Source organism: Leptosomus discolor, chromosome 5, assembly GCF_034619465.1.
Source record: "Leptosomus discolor isolate bLepDis1 chromosome 5, bLepDis1.hap2, whole genome shotgun sequence".
Classification (NCBI taxonomy): Eukaryota; Metazoa; Chordata; class Aves; order Leptosomiformes; family Leptosomidae; genus Leptosomus; species Leptosomus discolor.
Genome location: NC_141395.1, coordinates 53,279,287 through 53,300,747, shown reverse-complemented (window position 1 = coordinate 53,300,747; position 21,461 = coordinate 53,279,287). Strand labels below are relative to the sequence as shown.

The window sequence follows — 21,461 nt, the reverse complement described above, 5'->3', positions numbered from 1 at the left end:
GGGAACATGGATTTCTTTGCCTTCTATTCAGTTCCTTGTCTGACTCTGGCTTGAGTATTTCTGGCATTCACAGATACCTTTGTCTAGGTCTTGTGTTGGATCCTGTTTAAGAAATGAATTCCTGTAAGAGTAGTAAGGCTCACACAGTGCATTCTCACTTCTTAAACTAAATACTAAGCAGAAATACTAGAAATGCCCCACTGGTTTGATAATCTACTGTCCATCTGGTAAAAGTCTGAAACTCAGCTCAAGAAACATTGTGTCTGTTCTTAATAGATGCCTGGAAGAAAATATTATCCCAAATCTGAATAGGTGGTGGTAGGAAGGTAGTCTGGTTTATGAAGTGCTGTAAACTCACTGACCCACTGTCCTTCACTAAGTTTTCTTTCAATGCCATTTCAAGCAACCACCTTCCAGCGGAGCAGCTTAACAGTTTCCGGTTGCAAATGTTTTTACCCCTCTGAAACGAATAACAACACTCTAAATATGGAGATTAACTACCAGAAAACTAATCTTGCATTATCTATCCAAAATACTCAAGGACTGATTTTCTTTGAGCTGTCTTGAATTTAAAATTCAGTATACACACAAGTTCCTGATTTATTTGCTATGATGTCTGCTGCCAAGCTTTTTCCTCTGTAATGATATTAAAGTATTTATGAAGGCTGAGTTTCTTCCTCCTTTATGCAGTGTCAGACTCTTGAGAGATTTTAAATTATTTTTCAGCATGAAAATTTGAAATAAAGATATAAGACTAATTGTAAAAATTAATCACATAAGGCCACTTAAATGGCAAGAGACTATACCATTTGCATAGAATTTGTTTCAAACTCTACAAACTTTCCACTTAAGCTCCTTTAAAAAAGGTACTTGTAACAAAAATGAACAAATAGACTAGCCAAAGTACTACATACATCTTTAATGATATATTTCAATCATAATTTACTCAGCAACAAACAGGACTGTCATGGCAGCTGAAGCAACAAGATCTTTAATGCAATTCAAACTCTGGAGTATCAATAATGTCATTAGCATTTCTATGCATAAGCAAATAAGCTACTCTTAATTTTTTTCCCTGTATTTCACAAGGCATTTCTGGACAGATCTATCTGTTGTCTACATATAGTTTTAAACAAGCACACGTTGACATTGTATCATACTGCATGAGTTTGTGTCACTTACAAATATAGAAGAGCTCTGTATTGACCATTGTTGAGCTCACTACAGATGTATCTAGTTTAAAAAACACAAATAAGTTACATATTCTAAAAGCTAAACCATCATAAACATGTTCTGTACAGCTGGTACTGAAATAGGTTTATGTAGGAAATTATTCAAAGATCAGGTCCCAGAATCAGTGTTGTGTAGTGTTTCTCCACTGAAGAAATAATGGCAGTCAACCTGTGATTCCTCCAAAAGTATTATCATAATTCTTCAAAAGTTGGTATTAAAACCTTTTTTTCTAGATACAGTACCAGCAAAAGTTCCTGAGCCTTCAAAAACTGAAAAATCAGCTGAACCAGCCAAGACAATTCATCAGGAACAGCATCAACTTAGTGATGGGAAAGAAGATGCTAAGTGAGTAAATTCAATTAAAAAAATCTGAGGGTTTTTTCCTGATATCCCAAATTAACATTTCTGTGTGCCATATGTCAGTTCTTTAAAAGTACCCCCTGTCCTGTAAGGATCTGAAGAAGTTTATTTCAGTTCTAAGGCAACCATATGTATGAAGTATTCATTTAGTATTTGCTTTTGATAGTTTCTTGTGTACATCATTCTAAACTGGAGGAATGAGGAACAGGATTTTTTAACTATACTTACATACTAAAGCTAACAATGTTGCTGTTCAGTGATTATTACTCTATCTTTGCAAAGGAGTAACTCCCAGGATGCTGGCCTGAATAGCTGGAATGCTTGTCACATCGTTCTGACTTAAAAGTTTTTTACCTGCACATTTTTTTGCCGAGTTATACCATTAAATCAGCATTAGTCTCGGCAACCAGAGGATTAGGACTGTCTCTTCCTGAGAAGAGACAAATAAATTAAACAGTAATGTTCCTTCAGGGGAAAATCAAGGGTCATTTAACCTTTGGAAAAAGTTTAGGTGGCTGTTTCTTTTGCTAAAATAGAAATAAATATGAAGTCTAGAAAACAATAGTCTTGGAATTGTCTACATTCATTATAAAAGCACAGAATCATAGAATCAGAATCACTGAATGGTTTGGGTTGGAAGGGACCTTTAGAGGTCATATAGTCCACCCCCCCTGCAATAAGCAGGGACATCTTAAACTAGATCAGGTTGCTGAGAGCCCGTCCAACCTTGCCTTGAATGTTTCCATGGATTGGGGCATCTACCACCTCTCTCTGGGCAGCCTGTTCCAGCGTCTCACAACCTTCACTGTAAAAAAAGTGATATTGATTGGTATTGATACTGAGGGTTGCTCCATCCCAGGTGCAGGACCTTGCACTTGTCCTTGTTGAACCTCATGATGTTCATGTGGGCCCACTTCTTGAGCTTGTCCAGGTCCCTCTGGATGGCATCTCATCCCTCAGGAGTGCCAACCACACCACTCAGCTTGGTGTCATCTGCAAACTTGCTGAGGATGCACTCGATCCTGCTGTCTATGTCATTGACAAAGGTATTATAGAACTTTGTAGAACAGCTCAGGTTGGAAGGCTGCTCCAGAAGCAATGAGGTCCAAACTCCTGCTAAGAGCAGGACAAATTTAGAGGTTAGACCAAACTCTCAACTTAGATCAGGTTGCCCAGAACCCTTCATTGCTGCAAGAACACACTGTGGATTGACATTCAATTTGTTGTCCACCAGGACCCCTAGATCCTTTCAAGCGAAGCTCTTATCTAGTCAGTCAGCTCCGAGCCTTTACTCTTGCATGGCGTTATTCCATTCCAGGTATGGAAACTTGTGTTTGCCTTTGCTAAGCTTCATGAAGTTCCTGCTAGTCTGTGTCCCCAGCTTGTTGAGATCAGGTGGAGGAAAGGAAGATTATCAGGAGTAATCATCGTGGATTCATCAAGGGGAAATCATGCCTGACCAACCTAATAGCCTTCTATGACAGTATGACTGGCTAGGTGGCGAGGGGAAAGCAGTGGATGTTGTCTACCTTGACTTTAGAAAAGCTTTTGACACTGTCTCCCAACACATCCTCATAGGTAAGCTCAAGAAGTGTGGGATAGATGAGTGGAAAGTGAGGTGGACTGAGAACTGGCTGAAGGACAGAGCTCAGAGCATTGTGATCAGTGGTGCTGAGTCCAGTTGGAGGCCTGTGACTAGCAGTGTTCCCCAGGGGTCAGTGCTGGGTCCAGTCTAATTCAGCATATTCATCAATGACCTGGATGAAGGGACAGAGAGCACCCTCAGCAAGTTTGCTGACAATACTAAAATGGGAGGAGTGGCTGACACGCTGGAAGGCTGTGCTGCCATTCAGCGAGACCTGGACAGGATGGAGAGCTGGGCAGAGAAGAACCTAGTGAGGTTCAATAAGGGCAAATGGAGGGTCCTGCACTTGGGAAGGAATAAACCCATGCACCAGTACAGGCTGGGGGTCAGCCTGCTGGAGAGCAGCTGTGTGGAGAAAGACCTGGGAGTTGTGGTAGACAGCAAGTTGACCATGAACCACCAATGTGCCCTTGTGGCCAAGAAGGCAAATGGTACCCTGGGGTGTGTTAAGAAGAGTGTGGCCAGCAGGTCGAGGAAGGTTATTCCTCTGGTCAAGATGAGGAAGTTGATGAGGCATTCTACAGGCAGCTGACAGCAGCCTTGCAATCACAGGCCCTGGTACTCATGGGGGATTTTAACTACCCAGATATTGGCTGGAAGGCCTACACAGCTAGTCGTTCACAGCCCAGGAGGTTCCTCCAGTGCATTGATGATAACTTCTTGATGCAAATGGTGGATGAGCCAAATAGGAGAGGGTCGCTGCTAGATCTTATACTCACTAACAGGCAGGGTCTGGTTGAAGCAGTGAAGGTTGAGGGCAGCCATGGCTGCAGCGACCATGAGATGGTGGAGTTCAGGATCTTGTGTGCTAGGAATGGAATACCAAGCAGGATCACGACCTTGGACTTCAGCAGGGCCAACTTTGGCCTTTTCAAGCAGTTGCTAGGGGAAATCCCATGGGACAGCGTACTAGAAGGTAAAGGGGCCCAAGAGGGTTGGTTTATATTCAAGGACCACTTTTTCCAAGCTCAAGTTCAGAGCATCCCAGCGGGTAGGAAATCAAGAAAGGGAGCCAGGAGACCCCCATGGTTAAACAGAGAACTAATGGTCAAGCTCAAGTGGAAGAAGAGAATCTATAGATCTTGGAAGGAGGGGATGTCCACTTGGGAGGAATATAAGACTGTTGTCAGAGGATGTAGGGAGGCAACTAGGAAAGCCAAGGCCTCCATGGGGTTAAATTTTGCAAGGGAGGTCAAGGACAACAGAAAGGGCTTCTTCAAATACATTGCAGACAAAATTAACACTAGAGGCAATATAGGACCACTGTTGAATGAGGCGGGTGCCCTGGTGACAGAGAATACAACAAAGGCAGAGTTATTGAATGCCTTCTTTGCCTCTGTCTATGCTGCTGGAGACTGTCCTCAGGAGTTCCAGACCCCTGAGGCCCCAGAGGAAGTCAGGATAAAGAAGATGTTTGCCTTGTTTGATAAGGACTGGGTTAGGGATAAATTAAGCTATCTGGACATACATAAATCCATAAGCCCCCATGGGATGCACCTGTGGGTGATGAGGGAGCTGGCAGAAGTCATTGCTAGACCACTCTCCATCATCTTTGGTAAGTCATGGGGAACAGGAGAGGTGCCTGAGGACTGGAGGAAAGCAAATGTCACTCCAGCCTTCAAAAAGGGCAAGAAGGAGGACCCGGGTAACTACAGACAAGTCAGCCTCACCTCCATCCCTGGAAAGGCGATGGAATAACTCATCCTTGGTGCTGTCTCTAGGCATAGCAAGGATAAGAGGGTCATTAGGAGCAGTCAACACGGCTTCACCAAGGGGAAGACATGTTTGACTAACCTGATAGCCTTTTATGAAGACATAACCAGGTGGATAGGTGATGGTAGTGCAGTGGATGTGGTTTATCTTGATTGCAGTAAAGCATTTGACTCCATCTCCCACAGCATCCTCGCAGCTAAACTGAGGAAGTGTGGTCTGGATGATCGAGAGTGCACTATCAGCAAGTTTGCTGATGACACACAACTGGGAGGAGTGACTGGCACACCAGAAGGCTGTGATGCCATTCAGAGAGATCTGGACAGGCTGGAGAGCTGGGTGGGGAGAAATTTAATGAAATACAACACGGGCAAGTGTAGAGTCTTGCATCTGGGAAAGAACAACCCCATGTACCAGTATAGGTTGGCGACTGAGCTGTTAGAGAGTAGCCTAGGGGAAAGGGACCTGGGGGTCCTGGTGGACAGTAGGGTGACCATGAGCCAGCAATGTGCCCTCGTGGCCAAGAAGGCCAGTGACATCCTGGGGTGTATTAGAAGACGTGTGGTCAGCAGGTCGAGAGAGGTTCTCCTCCCCCTCTATTCTGCCCTGGTGAGACCGCATCTGGAATAGTGTGTCCAGTTCTGGGCCCCTCAGTTCCAGAAGGACAGGGAACTGCTTGAAAGAGTCCAGTGCAGAGCCACAGAGATGATGAAGGGGGTGGAACAACTCCGTTCTGATGAGAGGCTGAGGGAGCTGGGTGTCTGTAGCTTGGAGAAGAGGAGACCGAGGGGTGACCTCATTAATGTTTCTAAATATGTAAAGGGCAGTGTCAGAAGGATGGAGTCGGGCTCTTATCGGTGATGGCCAATGACAGGACGAGGGAGAACGGATGCAAGCTGGAGCATAGGAGGTTCCACACTAACATAAGGCAAAACTTTTTCACTGTGAGGCTGACAGAGCAGTGGAACAGGCTGTCCAGAGAGGTTGTGGCATGTTCTTCTCTGGAGACATCCAAAACCCACCCGGATGCATTCCTGTGTGACCTATTCTAGATGCTCCTGCTCTGACAGGGGGGTTGGAGTGGATGATCTTTCGAAGTCCCTTCTAACCCCTAACTTTCCGTGATTCTGTGATTCTGATTCTGTGATTCTCCCCCTCAGCTCTGCCCTGCCCTGGTGATGCCACATCTAGAGCACTGTGTCCAGTTCTGGTCTCACCAGTTCAAGGGGGACAGTGAACTACTGGAGAGAGTCCAGCGGAGGGCTACTAAGATATTAGGGGACTGGAGCATCTCCCCTACGAGGAAAGGCTGAAAGTCCTGGCATTCTTTACCCTAGAGAAGAGAAGACTGAGAGGGGACCTTATCAACACTCATAAATATCTAAAGGGTGGGTGTCAAGAGGATGAGACCAGGCTCTTTTCAGCAGTGCTCAGTGACAGGACAAGGGGCAATGGGCACAAACTGGAGCACAGGAAGTTCTGCCTTAACATGAGGAAAAAATTCTTTGACGATGAAAGAACACTGGAACAGGCTGCCCAGAAAGGTTGTGGAATCTCGTTCTCTGGTGATATTCAAAACCAACCTGAATGCTGTCCTGGGTAACCTGCTCTGGGTGAACCTGCTTTAGCAGGGGGGTTGGACTAGATGATCTGCAGAGCTCCCTTCCAACCTCTACCATTTTGTGATTTTGTGATCCCTTTGAGTGGAAAATAATACACTCAGTCCAGAACAGGGTAGAAACTCCTCCTGCTTGCTTTGCTTTCTGTTGTTTCAATTATCCTAATGACACAAAGCAAAAGTCTTTCCTTGACATAGAGTTATTTAATTTACAGAGAAGATTATCTATTTCCTTTCCTTCACCAAGACAGACAATAATCAAGCAAAAATACTAATGTGTACACCTCTATAAAATAATAGATGCAATCAAAAATAACTCTGACTGAATGACTGGAAGTGTTATAATTAGCTTGGTAATTTAAATGTGAATCATTAGGTCAACAATGAAAACACAGACAAAGCACATTCTTTTTTGTCATTGTAGGACATGTTACTAGACGCTTACAGTTCCACTGGTAAATCCCATAACCATGGTAAACATAATTACAATCTGCTTATGAAACAAAGGGGTATGTTGCTTATTAGTAGAATAAAAAAACACCTGTTAAAAGGAAATTAAAAATGTTTATGTTAAACATTCTCTTCTCAGAGCTGTTCTGACTCATTGTCCTGTGTGTATCCAGATATGTCTAGCCACTCTAATTTGAGCAACAGCTTCTAAATATATGGTAAATCTTTAGTAAATTCTAGTGTCAAAACGGTCACCTACTAAATTCTGAGTAGATCTTGAAAGGCATGGCACTGGTGTCATTGCATTGGTATGAAACTAAACTAAACTTCTATTACACAACTTTCGGAGCTGGAAGGAGAATCTTTATAAATATGTGCCTTTGAGAGAATTTAATTCATTGCCCATGAAGATTCATGGGAGTCTATTCAGACACTGTTATTGAACATTTTTAAGGAAATCGGCTGCCTTTATCATGTTAAAAAAGGTACATATACATGTATACACATGGAGAGTTTGAGTCAAATAGATACATGTAGTCTACAAAAATAGTAGTAAATGAAACATGTTCAACACACTCTGTAGCAATGGGGCCAACTAGAACAATACAAAATGCCTCCTGAAAAAGCATCAGTTGTGAATTACCTTTGCTCAATGCTAATTTCTGGGTATTCCCATACTTGGGAACTATTTGGAAAAGTGCTAGTTTGACTAGACAAAACCATGTCAGGGACTGTTCATAAAATTCAACTGAGAGTCCCATTGTCCAGGAGTTTTCCCTGTCACTGTTTAATCTACATTTGTACAATGTCCAAATGGAGATTAGTAACAAGTGATATTCCTCAGGGGCGTGTGTTGGTAGCAATACTATTTAATATTTTTATTAATGACACAGTCAGTGGGATTGAGTGCACACTCAGCTAGTTTGCAGACACCAAGCTCAGTGGTGCAGTTGATTCACTGGAGGGAAGCGATGCCATCCAGAGACACTTTGACAGGCTTGAGGAGTGGGCCCATATGAACCTCACGAAGTTCAACAATGTTAAGTGCAAGGTCCTGCACATGAGTCAGGACAATTGCCCAGTATCAGTACAGGCTAGGTGACGAATAGATTGAGAGCAGCCCTGCAGAGGTCTTGGAGACATTGGTGGATACTAGTTGACCATGTGCGCTTGCAGCCAGGAAAGTCAATTGTATCCTGAGCTGCATCAAAAGAAATGTGTCCAATAGGTCGAGGGAGGTGACTCTTCCCTTCTACTCTGCTCTCATTAGGCTCCAGCTGGAGTACTGCCCCAGCTCTGGGGTCCCCAGTACAATAAAGGCATGGATCTGTTAGAGCAGGTCCAGAGGATGTCCACAAAAATGGTCAGAGGACTGGAACACCTCTCACGGGAAGAAAGGCTAAAAGAGTTGGGGTTGTTCAGCATGGAGAAGAGAAGGCTCCAGGGAGACTTTATTGCAGCCTTTCAATATATAAAAGGGTCTTATAAGAAAGAAAGACACTTTTTTCCAGGGCCTGTAGTGACAGGGCAAGGGGTAATAATTTTAAGCTAAAAGAGGGTAGATTTAGATTAGATGTAAGGAAAAAATCTTTTTATTATGAGGGTGGGAAGACACTGGTTGCCCAGAGAAATTATGGATGCCCTGTTATTGTAAGTGTTTAGGTCAGGTTGTATGGGGATTTGAGCAACTTGATCTATTGGAAGATGTCCCTGCCCACAGCAGGCAGGTTGGACTAGATGATCTTTAAAGGTCACTTCCAAACCAAACCATTCTATGATTCTCTGATACTGTTACAGAAAGAGCCATAGTGGTTGGTTGAATGAAATAAACGTTGGTGAAATGATTGGTAGAATTTTCTTAATTGGAATTTCTGATTTTGTCCAGCCGCATTTCAAGGAGAAGCAAGGGCCAGTTGGTCCCTGAGGGAAGGGAAGATGGGAGCCAAGGGTAGCCCCAGCACAAGCAGTGTCCTTAACAAGTTGCAGTCCCACAGGGTCTGAATAGAGCAGGCAGAGCAGGATCCTAGTAAAAGGGTCTATTGACAAGGCAGTAATGAACCAGGTTTAAGGTACATCCAGGGAATCTGGTCAGGAGCAAAAAAGGCAGGGTCAGAGACAGGACTAGAGACAAGGCTACAACATGGCTCCAAAGTCCATCCAGGAGACAAGACCAGAGACAGGACTGGAGCTAGACACACCTAGGCATAGGTCAGGCAGTGACTAAGGCCTGAGCTTAAGTGGGCATCTCAGGTCCATGGGCAGAGGGTGTGGGTGGGTCCCACTGGAGGCTTCTCAAGGCCATTAGGCCTATTGGTGTACTCAGGGTCCTGGTACTATGTTTTGGCTTAGGTAGGCTATTTTCCTATACTAATCATCCTCCAAGAGTCAAAGTTTAATAGGAAGTCACTTGATCTGCACAGTAAGAAATCATCGGCATGCTCATAGACTGTAAGATACACAATAAGGTAAGGTTTGTGGATATATATCTGTTCACAACCCGTATACAACAGAGCACCTCAACTTTCACGGAAATTATACTAATAGAAAAGGTTTCACCTTCTCTTCCTGTGACTTAGTTTTTCAAAATGCATCTGTGCAGGCTCAGATACATAAAGTAAGGAAGTTACCCTGTTGCAAACAGCACAGTATTCATTTAGATCAAGCTTGTGTCTCTCCATGCAGAATTTCAGGGGAAGGTAATGAGCTTCCACATAAGGACTTAAAATTTTAAAATCTTAGGTAATATTGCTTTATGAACAATTAAGTAATTAATCTATCTGAAATCAGTAAGACTACTTATATGTACGACAGTTTGCAAGATTGTGCCCCAGCTGTGTTGTTCTTCCAGTTCAGCTGCATTAGAGTAGCTTTTTACTTATGCAGCACAGTCTGTATTATCTATTAATAGGAAAATAGGTTTATTAACTTCCTCTGAAAGAATAAGTAACTTTTTTCTCTTGCTAAGTGACTGAAAGCTTTGACAAAAACTACATTTATTCTTGAAAATTCCCATAGAAACTGTTTGTCCGCAAGAAAACAATGTTTCTGGCTTTCCCTCTCAGCACTTCCTCATTTTTAAAATACAGCAGTACATGGTGACAGAAATTAATAAACAGTAGAGAAACATGGGTCCGGTCTTAGCTGCCTGAACACTACATCTAAAAGAAGACACACAAGAATGGCTGATGTGCCAAGGCGCTGAATTACAGCTGAGTGACTGAAACTTTTAATGTCCGTTTCCTAATAGCTTAGATAGGATTGCACACAAGTCAGCCCTGTCTGCCAGTATATTGTTTCTCCCATCCATCTTTAATAATGTAACAGAAAGATAGGTAATTTCCATGAATATCTATTTGCTGAGCAATAATAATCTCTGGGAGGGAGGGCTAAGACTAAGCTGTCTCTTCACAGCAAGAAATACAGCAACAGAACAACGCTCAGGACATAATTTGCACTCTAATAGAAAACAGTGGAGTCTTATTAACAAGGAACTAGCACAAAACATCATTGAAGCCTTTTTAATATATCGAGATTGCTTTCTGTTGGGGAGGGTTCATAAAAACATATATGTGCATACACAATCCTGCACTTTTTGAAACGCAGTGCAAGCATTTCACGTGAGATACTGCATAGCACTTCAGCAAATATGGCACATTGCCAGGGAGCCACAAGGGCCACCCACTGCCTCAGGGACAGGGAGTTGGCAACATGGTAGACAGGGCAAGGGCCTCCCCAGCCAGGACCCAGGCAAGGAGAGCAGGGCAGGCCCAGGGGCAGCAGCCAAGGCCAGCCCAGAGCCCAGACCACCAGGCAAGTCTATGGTGACAAGGCAGGTCTGGGGCCAAGCCGGGACAGCAGACAGTCAGCCAGCCAGCCAGTGCCCAGTGAGGGGAACTGGGGTCAGACACCACCCCAGGAGAGCCTGGCAGGGCTGGGCTGAGGCCAGGCGGGATGTCAGGCAGCAGGTGTGAGTCAGGGGCCCACAGCCAGGCCCAGACACAGCCCCACAGCCACTCAGTGGGAGCCATAGCTGTGAGCCAAGCGCTACAGCCGCCATGCAAAGCAAAGGTCTCCAGACCACCAAGCTCTGCAAACAGGAATATAGCCATTTGTACACAAGAGAAAATGGCAACATGCTTTGTGAGGGTACTGTTTGGAATCCAAAATCTAACAAAAAAAAAAAAAAAAAAAAAAAGTAATTTTAATTTAAAAAAATCATTTAAAGACATCCTTTAGATGATTACAAAGGTGACACAGGAGAGGCAAATGCGAGGCCTTTGTATGACCCTACACGGGAAACTAACGCAGGGTGGAAACTAACACCGAGCCTGTGGTGTGTGGCAGCTGATGAAGTGGAGGACTGCATAAAGTGTTTTGGCATGTAAGAGTAGAGGGGAGACAAATACCTGAGGAACAAGTACTAGTGGGTGCCTGACATCAGGGGACAAGACAAAGAAGTTGCAGCAAGCCTTACAAAAAGAAAACTATGGAAGAATGGTAAACAAAGCATCTGAGAGCTTAGATCAGAGAAAACAGAGGGATACAAAGAGCTTCTATGACCTCTTCTCTCCTCTTTAAAACCCTTTAAACCTGGCTAAAGTTATAAGAGTGTTTCATCTTCCCAGATTACGCAGGTGATTACAATGTGCTATTTATACTGAGGCAGTACTCCAAAACCCCAGTCAAGGATCATGAACCCTACTCTGCAAAATGCTGTGTAAAATGACAATCCATATTTGCAGGCCGCATATACAAGAGTATATAAAGAAAAATATACCTTGTGTAACCAGGACTTTGGATGTTTTAAGTTTCACCTCAAGATCTTACATATTCTGAGTTACGCTTAGAAAGGAACAAAAAGCTGTATTTGATACACCGCCTTCAGAATCTAGCTATTTATATGAACAAAACATGTTCATATAAAACGCGCTAAATAAATTTTAATAAAATATAAAAGTTATGCAAAGTACGTTTAAAATTCCCACCCAGTAAAGGTATTCTTCTCATTCTGCTTTTGCAAATTCAGAAATCCAGCTTTCAACATTTTCAAAAAAAGGGAGCTCCCCTGTTGCAAACTGCCATAGGAGCCCAGATGGTTCAGGAAGACTGAGTTTTGTGCTCATAGTTTGCCTTTTTCATAGCCACGTCCTGTTACCTAGTAGGCTATAGCAGTCCTTCTCAGGCCCATAAAGGAGAGCTTTTTTCTCTCTAATTTGGCTAATAGCAGAAAAGATAACAAAACAAAGATTAAGAGGCAATTTGCTGTGTGGTGCATAGTCAGGTTAATAAAGAGAACTCCTGCTGGTAGCATGTTCTTAGCGAGTAATGCACTTCATTTAGCTCAATTACCTCGACCAAGAAAATTACCATGCTTATTAGTGCTTGCTATCCACTAGTTGCAGCACATCAGTTCACCAAGCAGATGCATCTTTGAGAAATTATATCCTATCACAAGAACAAAATCTCAGCACCCCTGTGAAACAGACTCAGTATCAACCATCTGCAGAGTCCCCAGAAATTCTTGATTGCTGTAGGAACAGCAGGGACCAAAAAAGATGACACTTATGGCACTAAACTCCAATCAACTTGAGACAAAGTAAAACAAAGGTGATGGTGTGCTGGCTGTACCAAAATGGATTAAACTTACTGTAATCGTTGCTGCGACGTATTTTCCTGCAGCCTTGAAATTCTATCTGTTCTGCGGGATGCAGTTACTCATGCTATTTAAGGCCATTCACTCTGCATGACAATCAAGTAGGTAGCCTGAAGTGAAAACGGTAGCAAATTCAGAACTCTCTCACTGAAGTAAGTAAAGGGACAGGAATGTCATTATACAAACTGAAATGTTTTTTTTTTCTTTCCTTACATTATTTTAAATTATATGGCAGGGCACTGGAACAGGCTGCCCAGAGAGGCTGTGGAGTCTCCTTCTCTGGAGACATTCAAAACTCACCTGGATGCATTCATGTGAGACCTACTCTAGGTGGTCCTTCTCTGGCAGGGGGGTTGGACTAGATGACCTTTTGAGGTTCCTTCCAACCCCTAACATTCTGTGATTCTGCGATTTATTTCTGACTGTATAAGTAGGAGAAATTATTTTTTTAGAATATGTAGAAAAACAAGGGTATAGTTTGTCATACATTGCTGCTGATTTATTTCCTTAATTAAAAGCATTTTGTGTAAATCCTCCATTTCCAAATATTAGCTATTTAAGATGAAAACATTGCATGTTGTGCAGCACAAGAGAGGAACAGAGGAAACAGTGACACGCAGAGATGTGAGGATCAGATCAGAAGTCAAAGGGGTCTGGCTGCGCAGTCTTATTCAGTACCCTGGATAAATGATACTTGGGAGGAGGTGTGTGGTGGAACACGCCTACTTTATTGCTGAATTTGGAAAAGAATGTGGCAGGAGCCTGCAGAAGGGGAAAGGATGGTCTTAGATAGTGGTAATTGTAAGTCATCTCAGAGGAATGAGTTCCTTCTTTCACCAAGTTTCTTTGTGATACTGGGAAAGCTACATGACATGAGTTCCTGCACAGATGGCTCATAACAATTTACCACTAACAAAGGTACGACTGCAACAAAGTTGATTGCACCAAGCTAATTTTATATAGTTATCATAGACAGCAATAGTACACAGCATGAAGTTCAATATATTGTGAAAGTTTGTCAGGGTTCCTGATAATGGAGCCACGTTAGTTGCTATGCAAGCTGAGTCCATGCCACCACTTCCTTCTCTTTTATTTTCACTCTTGCTGGTTGAATTAAAGCTTCCTGAACCATATATCAGATAAAAGATTCTTATTCAGGTACTCACACCTCTGCACACTGAAAGTTGTAAAATTAATTAATATTCTTAGTCATCATACAGTTATTACCCAAATATTCCTCCTTTGCAAAAAAAAAAAAACCAAAAAAAAACCCCCAAAAAAACAGTAATAGAAAATGTTCAAATGGCCAAAAAGAAAGATAAAAGAGAATGGACTATACATTTTACTCCACGTTCACCACAGATAGGATGAATTGTACCAAAACAGACTTATGTTGAGAAAAAATCGTACAATGAGGGTAGTGAAGCACTAGAACACCTTCCTTACAAAGATGCGGGGGGTTTGCGCAGCAAGTTTTTGGTAGCAGTAGGGGGCTACAGAGGTGGCTTCTTTCAGAAGCTCGTAGAAGCTTCCCCCATGTCCACTATTGGATAATGCCAGCTGGCTCCAAGACAGACCCACTGCTGGCCAAGGCTGAGCCCATCAGAGACAGTGGTATCACCCCTGTGATCACTTCTTTAGAAGGGGGAAAAAAAACAACTGTGCAACTGCAGCCAAAGATAGGAGTGAGAATAGGTGAGAAAAACAACTCTGCAAACAGCAAGGTCAGTGAAGGAGGAAGGGGAGGAGGTGGTCCAGGCGCTGGTGCAGAGATTCCCCTGCAGCTTGTCATGACGACAATGTTCCCCTGCAGCCCATGGAGGTTAATGGTGGAGCAGATATCCACCTGCAGCCTGTGGAGGACCCCATGCTGGAGCAGATGGATGCCTGAAGGAGACTGTGACCCTGTGGGAAGTCTGTTCTGGGAGCTGTCTCCTGGCAGGACCTGGGGCCCCATGGAGAGAGAAGCCCATGCTGGAGCAGGTTTGCTGGCAGGACTTGTGACCCCATGGGGGACCCATGCTGAAGCAGTATGTTCCTGAAGGACTGCAACCCATGGAAGGGACACAGGCTGGAGCAGTTTGTGGAGAACTGCAGCCTGTGGGAAGGACTCACATTGGAGAAGTTCATGGAGGACGGTCTCTCATGGGAAGAAGCAGGGGAAGAGTGTGAGGAGTCCTGCCCCTGAGGAGAAAAGAGCAGCAGAGACAACATGTGATGAACTGACCGCAACCCCTATTCCCTGTCCCCCTATGCCACTGGTGGAGGGAAGAGGTAAAGAAAATCTGGAGTGAAGTTAAGACCAAGAAGAAGAGAGGGGAGGGGGGGGGGGGGGAGGTGTTTTTTAAGATTTGGGTTTATTTCTCATTACCCTGCTCTGATTTGGTCGGAAATAAATGAAACTAACTTCCCCATGTCAAGTCTGTTTTGCCCATTATGGTGACTGGTGAGTGATCTCTCCCCATCTTTATCTCAACCCATGAGTCTTTTGTTCTATTTTCTCTCCCCTGTCTAGCTGAGGAGAGGAGTGATAGAATGGCTTTGGTGGGCCATCACTAGACATATTAAAGAAGAGATTAGACAAGAATCTTTCAGGAATGGCACAGCTATAGTTCACCTTGCTTTGAGCTGTGGGGACTAGGATTACAGGATGTCTCAAAGCTCTCTACAGTCCTATGCTTGGGAGACTTTTTTTAGGATCTGTATAATACAGAATGAAAGCATCTATTGAAAATTAAGTTTTTCAAATTTAAGACATTTTACTGCAACTTTTAAAATTCACTGTGGGAAACATTACAGTGTTTTCATTTTAGATTTTTATTCCCCATGTATTAATAAAAACTGAAGAATAGAAAGTTTGAAGAAGGATTTGTGCTACGCTTATGAACTCTGTGCAGCACTGGATCATGTTCTGATTAACACATTTTTTCCTTAGCCATAAATTATATGCTTACATAATTAAGTTATAAGTTTGCATTTAAATGTGTTTGAATGTAACAGATGCTATGTGTATATAAGAAATATCTTTAAAAATTCCTGGTAAGTGGCAGATGCCCCAGACAGATTTAATCACTTACAGACAAGAAAGCCCCAATAACACAACAGTACCAGATAAGGAAATGAGGCATGACTGCTTCACGTATCATATGGTTCTTTCTTAGAAAATTATACTTTGGTTCTAAAGTGATTAGTGCCAGAAATTATGCTGCCCTTATTTTTTACATTACAGTAAATAACCAGTGCAATTGAACAACTTTGTATCACCAGTGACGTTAAAGTGATTTTTCAAAGTTAATTGATACTTTCTATATTCATACTACTTCCTTTTGCACAGTTCATACTGCAAAATTACTAATTAAAATAAAATCTTATTCGCTCTCACCTCAGTGAGAGTACCATGTGTTCAGCATTGAGACAGACCTCTCCTTGGAGAGCACTGTAAAGAAGATTAGATGATTCACAGCCTGTTGTGATTGAATAATTAGGAGCATTGTCAAAGCAGATGTTGTCACAAACCTTTGAAGTAAACAGGAGGAATCTCATGCAGCCTAGATGATTAGATTTCTGTCTGAAAGAAGAAGTTTGTTCCAAGTCCAACGCCAGTAGATAACTCTGAAAGATAGTGCCTTCCTTTGACATTGTTGTTTCTATACTCCTTTTGCTGTACATGATACAGCATGAGATCTGCGAAATGGATGATCTCTGTATCTTATTTTAAGAGCACTTCCTTAGGGCCCAAACAAGCATTGCATCTGTACAAAGACTCTGAACTAAGGGAAAGTCATGAATTACAATGGAAAGTTATTTCCATGGTGTCCACATGAAGCTTATTAATGCTTATGGCCTATTCTTGCTTCTATATATAAACAAACCAAATCCAAATAGTATTATATCACTGTGTTTAAATTTATGAAATTTGTAAGAAAATAGATAGTAGGACTAAAGTAACATCAGTTCAAATTATGTTGTGAAGAATAACTCAATCCTAAAATAAAATTAAAATAAAAATGTATTTTATCCTTTATTATCTCAAAGAAAAGTTTATACTGCCAGTATTTCAAAACATACAGCAGACAGAGGGACATAACCTTTTGGATCACTAAAGATGGGTCTCTCCCAAATACTTTCTCTCTTAAAAGAAGAAACGATGGGGCAGAAGAAGATACTTGTTTCAACATTGTTAATGAAAATTAAAATGTAAGAGTTTAAATTCCATGGAATCTGATATGTCAACAGTTTGTTTCAAGACTGTAAGGTAATATTTGTGTTAGAAATTCACTTTCTTAGCACTTCAGCTGTTGAGATATTTGATAGTAGTGGAGCCAGTGGTATCGATACAAGTCAAGTCACTCATTCACTTTCCAAACCTTTATATATTTCAAGTTTGTTTGCTAAAAAAGATTTCCTGTTGTGCTGCATACATTCTCTTATGTCCTCAGGAACCACTGTCTAAAGTAGTTTTCATGAGCTTAGCTATTAAAATCTCTAATATAATGCTCCTCACTCATATTAGAAGGCTGTGTAGAATACCAGTCTTTAAAAGCTTAGAAATTTTCTTCAGACCTTTAATTCATACTATTTTATGGTGTTCCTAATCACATTTATTCTTACTACAATACTGTTCCTGAGCTTAAATACCTCTTTTCCCTACATTGCTCTTTACCAAAATTTGAATTTTTAGACAACAATCTTATTGCCTCTCTATCTGTTTTGCTGTCCTCTTTAAAGCCATGATCCCAGTAGTCTTGATCATTCAAAGAGACTTCATACAGTTTCCTACATGAATTCATCTTTTGAATATTGCTGGTTAGAATAACTCTCACCGTTGGCTTATACACCAGTATTAGTGCTTCTTTCACTGGCACTATGTCAGATGCATTCTAGGGTTACACTTGAACCACTGTTTTTCACAGCCAGATCACAGTATGGCTCATAGGCATTCTGCTGTTGACTAAAACACTTCAATATTTATCCTTTTGTCATTTGCGATTGATGATCCCACCATTTACAAAAGAAATTCTTATAATTTGTTTATAAATGCATGTCTATGTTAGGTAGCACTAGATTTGTTCTTGTTTCTCTCAGTCTAAATAATTCAATTTTTCCTGGTTCCTATAATCAGTCCTACTTTTTAATCTTTCATATCCTATGTCCTAACCAACATCATTATCACACTACTACATTTCACACCAATGGCATTAAAGAAAGTATTACAGCTCGCTCCTAAAATTCTATCAGCTTCCTGTGCAGGTGAAGGAGGTTAAGCTCCTTTCTCAGGCAGTTCAGAGAAGAAATTTATCTAAGTTACTCTGTACCTCCCTCAGATAAGCCTTGTACTGACTATAAAGGGACCATAATCAGAATAGCTAAAGTTAGCTTTTTTTGAATACTCCTGTTCCAGTATCAAGCAGACGACTAACACTTTTTTCTGTTACAGAGAATTTTTAAGTTTCCTAGTCATTTAGACTCTGTGAGCTTAGAACTGGAACAGGGGACAGACAGAGGGTTTTGGTTTCTATAGCATTACCCACACTGGGATTGTCAGCACATACTGAGGATGTGTTTCTGAATCAATCAATAGCTTTCATGATGCCTAGAACTACATTATTCTATCTCACTGAAATCTCTCACTTATACCATCATGTTTTTGTGGACATTTGTATAGTTACACTTTGTCATATCCTTGAGAAAACTGGCTATTTGAACTAGAGATTCTCAATAATTTATTCAAGACAACAAATTATTTTTTCAAGACAAAGGTTGTAAATACAATCAAAAATCATATCAGTGCTCAATAAAAGTATTAAGAGTTCTATTGCGAGATCAAGAATTTTATTTCCAGGTAGATAGGACTGTCTATGTTTAGCCTGTACCCAGGGCTAAACTGTAACAGTCTCTCTATCACCCAACAACCCCTCACCAGCCAGGGAGGGAAATCGGTAAAAGGAGAGCAGACACATGGGTAGAAGTGAAAGAGATTTAATGAAACACCACCAATACCAACAGAGATATACAAAGTTATACTCAGCCAAATGAATGTCCAATCATTACCATTGACCAGAGAACAGACCTCAGAAAAGGAGCAAGAGAAACCCCACAGGAGCTCTCTCTCCTCACTAAACCTCCTCCCTTTATAATGAACATGACATTATGGTAGGGGCTACACCTGTAACTAACTCAAGTCAACTGCCCTGGCTGACTTGAGCCTGCCTAGCATGGCTGGCCTATGATTCTATCCCAGCCAAACCAGAACAAGGAGAAAGTATATTAAGCGCTGCAAAAAGGAGGGCTATAACCGAAGTCAGCAAAAAGTGGAATGGATTTTTTTCAGGCAGCAGCATACATTTGTGAAATACATTTTCTCAGGAGTCACATGGTAGATAAAAGATGGAATTGAACTCAGATATTTGGTGTTCATGGCCAAAAAAGCAAGAAATAATTAAACTCTAGATTGCAACTTAGAAAAGAGTAAACTTGTTTTATTCTGAAATAAACTATTGCACTACTTGATCCCTGTTTTGTTTGAAGTCTTAACACAGAAAACTTCCAAGCCACAGTGCTTAACAGATGTTACGTACATTAGCACACTCAACACAGTATTTCCATGACATGTTCTTTCAAGGCCATTTTCTTCCGCTGTGCTAAATCTTTTCTCTTGGCATGGGGAGAATTAAGGCACTGTAAGTTTAAACCTACAAGTTAAAAGATAAAACCTGCAAATTAAAAACATTAGAAAACTATATGATTATTATACTTTTATTGTTACATATATTGGTACTGTTAAACAAAATATGTTTAACATATTTAACACTTCAGCTTAGAGACAAACCCTAACACCACCTAATGTAAGAGATAGAGTCAAGTTTATTAAAAGTGATTTAGTCAAGTAATTTGAATGGGCTTCATTAGCCAAGATGATTTAACGTGCACCTCTACACAAAACACATGTACAATATATATCTTCAAATTAACAGTATTCAACATGCAGCCTCTTCCATCTATATTAACCAGAGAAAATTTAAAGTAAGCATTTCGTTACTAGAAAATAATAGAGAAGGAGATAATGCAAACCAAATGAGAAGTAAGGCAAGGAAAATCAATTTCTTATCAACTGCGGGGTAAATAACTTTAAACAATTTCATATAGTACCAAATAACAACATGGTTCCTTTGGGCTACATTGCAATGATAAAGAACTAAATTCATAGTAAAGGAGAATTTAACTTTTATTGGAAAGGCTGTGAAATAATGAGAAAATTCCGCACAATTTATATCTTATCCCTACCAAGCAGATAGAATGGCCGTTTGGTATGACACTTGTGATAAGTGTATTTTACTGTAACATAGATAATGCCCTGAGCAAATACAGCAACAGCAAAGACTGAGAATTATTTGAAATTCTTTGCATAGAAGCTGAAAAACTAATTGTGACACATTAGCACCAAACAAGAAAGGATTTCATTACACGGCAGACGGCCTGAGCAAAGGCTCTATGTGACACAAAAGAAACTGTGATGAGATTACAAAGTATATCAGAACAGTTTGATTAATCTCCTGTCTGAGAAGTTTTAAGAAATAGACAGAAATAGAATTAGAGGAATGATAAGCACATACTTGCAATGGTTTTACTGCTGAAAGATTTTCACACCCTTAAATTACACTTCCTTGGGCACCACGGTATGTGTTGTGTCTCCCAAAAACTGCTTCTCAAAAAGCTACATGCATTCCACTCTGACACCCTCCTTTTTTAGTTACAGCTCCTTCTGTTAGGAACTTCAAAGTAGGTTTGTGTCTTAAGGTGACATGGTGTTTATTCAAAGATCACTTTGCAGTGTTTTTCATTTCTTCCCTACCTAAGGTGCTGTCATACCACTTTCCTCCTACTCACCTTCAGGAAGGTCTTCTCAAGAGTCTGGAAATTTCAGGCATGCTTCACTCTTGATCTGGCCCTTCTATTGCTGTAACATACACATCCTCTTGGTATTTGGGATAGAGCTGAAAAACTCTTAAGAGAGAAAGAACGATTCCCTGCTGTACTCCCTGAATCGAGAGGGTTTCAGTACAGGGGTGGCAGCTGTGATGCGCGTGGGAGGAGGCTTTGAGCTGCTCTGCACCAGTCATAGCCATTTCCAGACAGCTCTGACACTGTTGTTGATACCAGCTGAGAAGTGTTGAGTCTAGGATACAGAACAAAACCCATATCCTGGTCTCCACATAGAGGAAGTCCAAGTGCACGGTCCAGGTGCACTCCAAAGCACCCCCAATTTGCTGTAGCAGTAACTGAGGATGAAATTTCAAGTATGACTAAACCCAAAAGAGTTGATCAAGAATCACTCTCACCTAGATTTTCTAACTGACTGCGCAGCATGCATGGATTCTATTAAAAGCATTCATTTCAGTGCAGAATGTGAGTTTGCAGGTGGTTGAAAATCAGTGGTCCTCAGATTTGAAGAAATGCTGTGAGTGACAGAATATCAGCTCAGTGTTACTATGACCCTAAGTAAACTCTTAGTGGAAACAGAAGAAACTTCAGCAAGAACACTAGATGCATTTTTTTACCTCGTGCTAGCTAACACCTATCACAAAACCTAGATAAAATAAATTTTCCCAATATTAGGAAGCATAAAGTAAGCATAGTGTCTCCTCCCCCAGCTGCACATCAGTCTTTAATTCAGTTATGTCCTGTCATCATTAGGATATTACCGTGTAATAAACAGGTTTTTACGCACAGATGGAAAGAGCATGCCTTGTATCTTAGCAAATACATAGGATAAGCTCTAGGCCTCACATAGC

General features: G+C 41.4%; 1 protein-coding gene across 1 annotated transcript in view; it reads left to right on the top strand.

The window, feature by feature from the left end:
• The window catches only part of CNGB3 (cyclic nucleotide gated channel subunit beta 3), a 68,912-nt gene that overhangs the window by 9,643 nt on the left and 37,808 nt on the right, over nt 1-21,461 (top strand). The window contains exon 3 of the mRNA XM_086465399.1: nt 1,467-1,578. Within this exon, the coding sequence (XP_086321525.1) occupies nt 1,467-1,578 (112 nt within the window). The remainder of the gene's footprint in view (nt 1-1,466; nt 1,579-21,461) is intronic.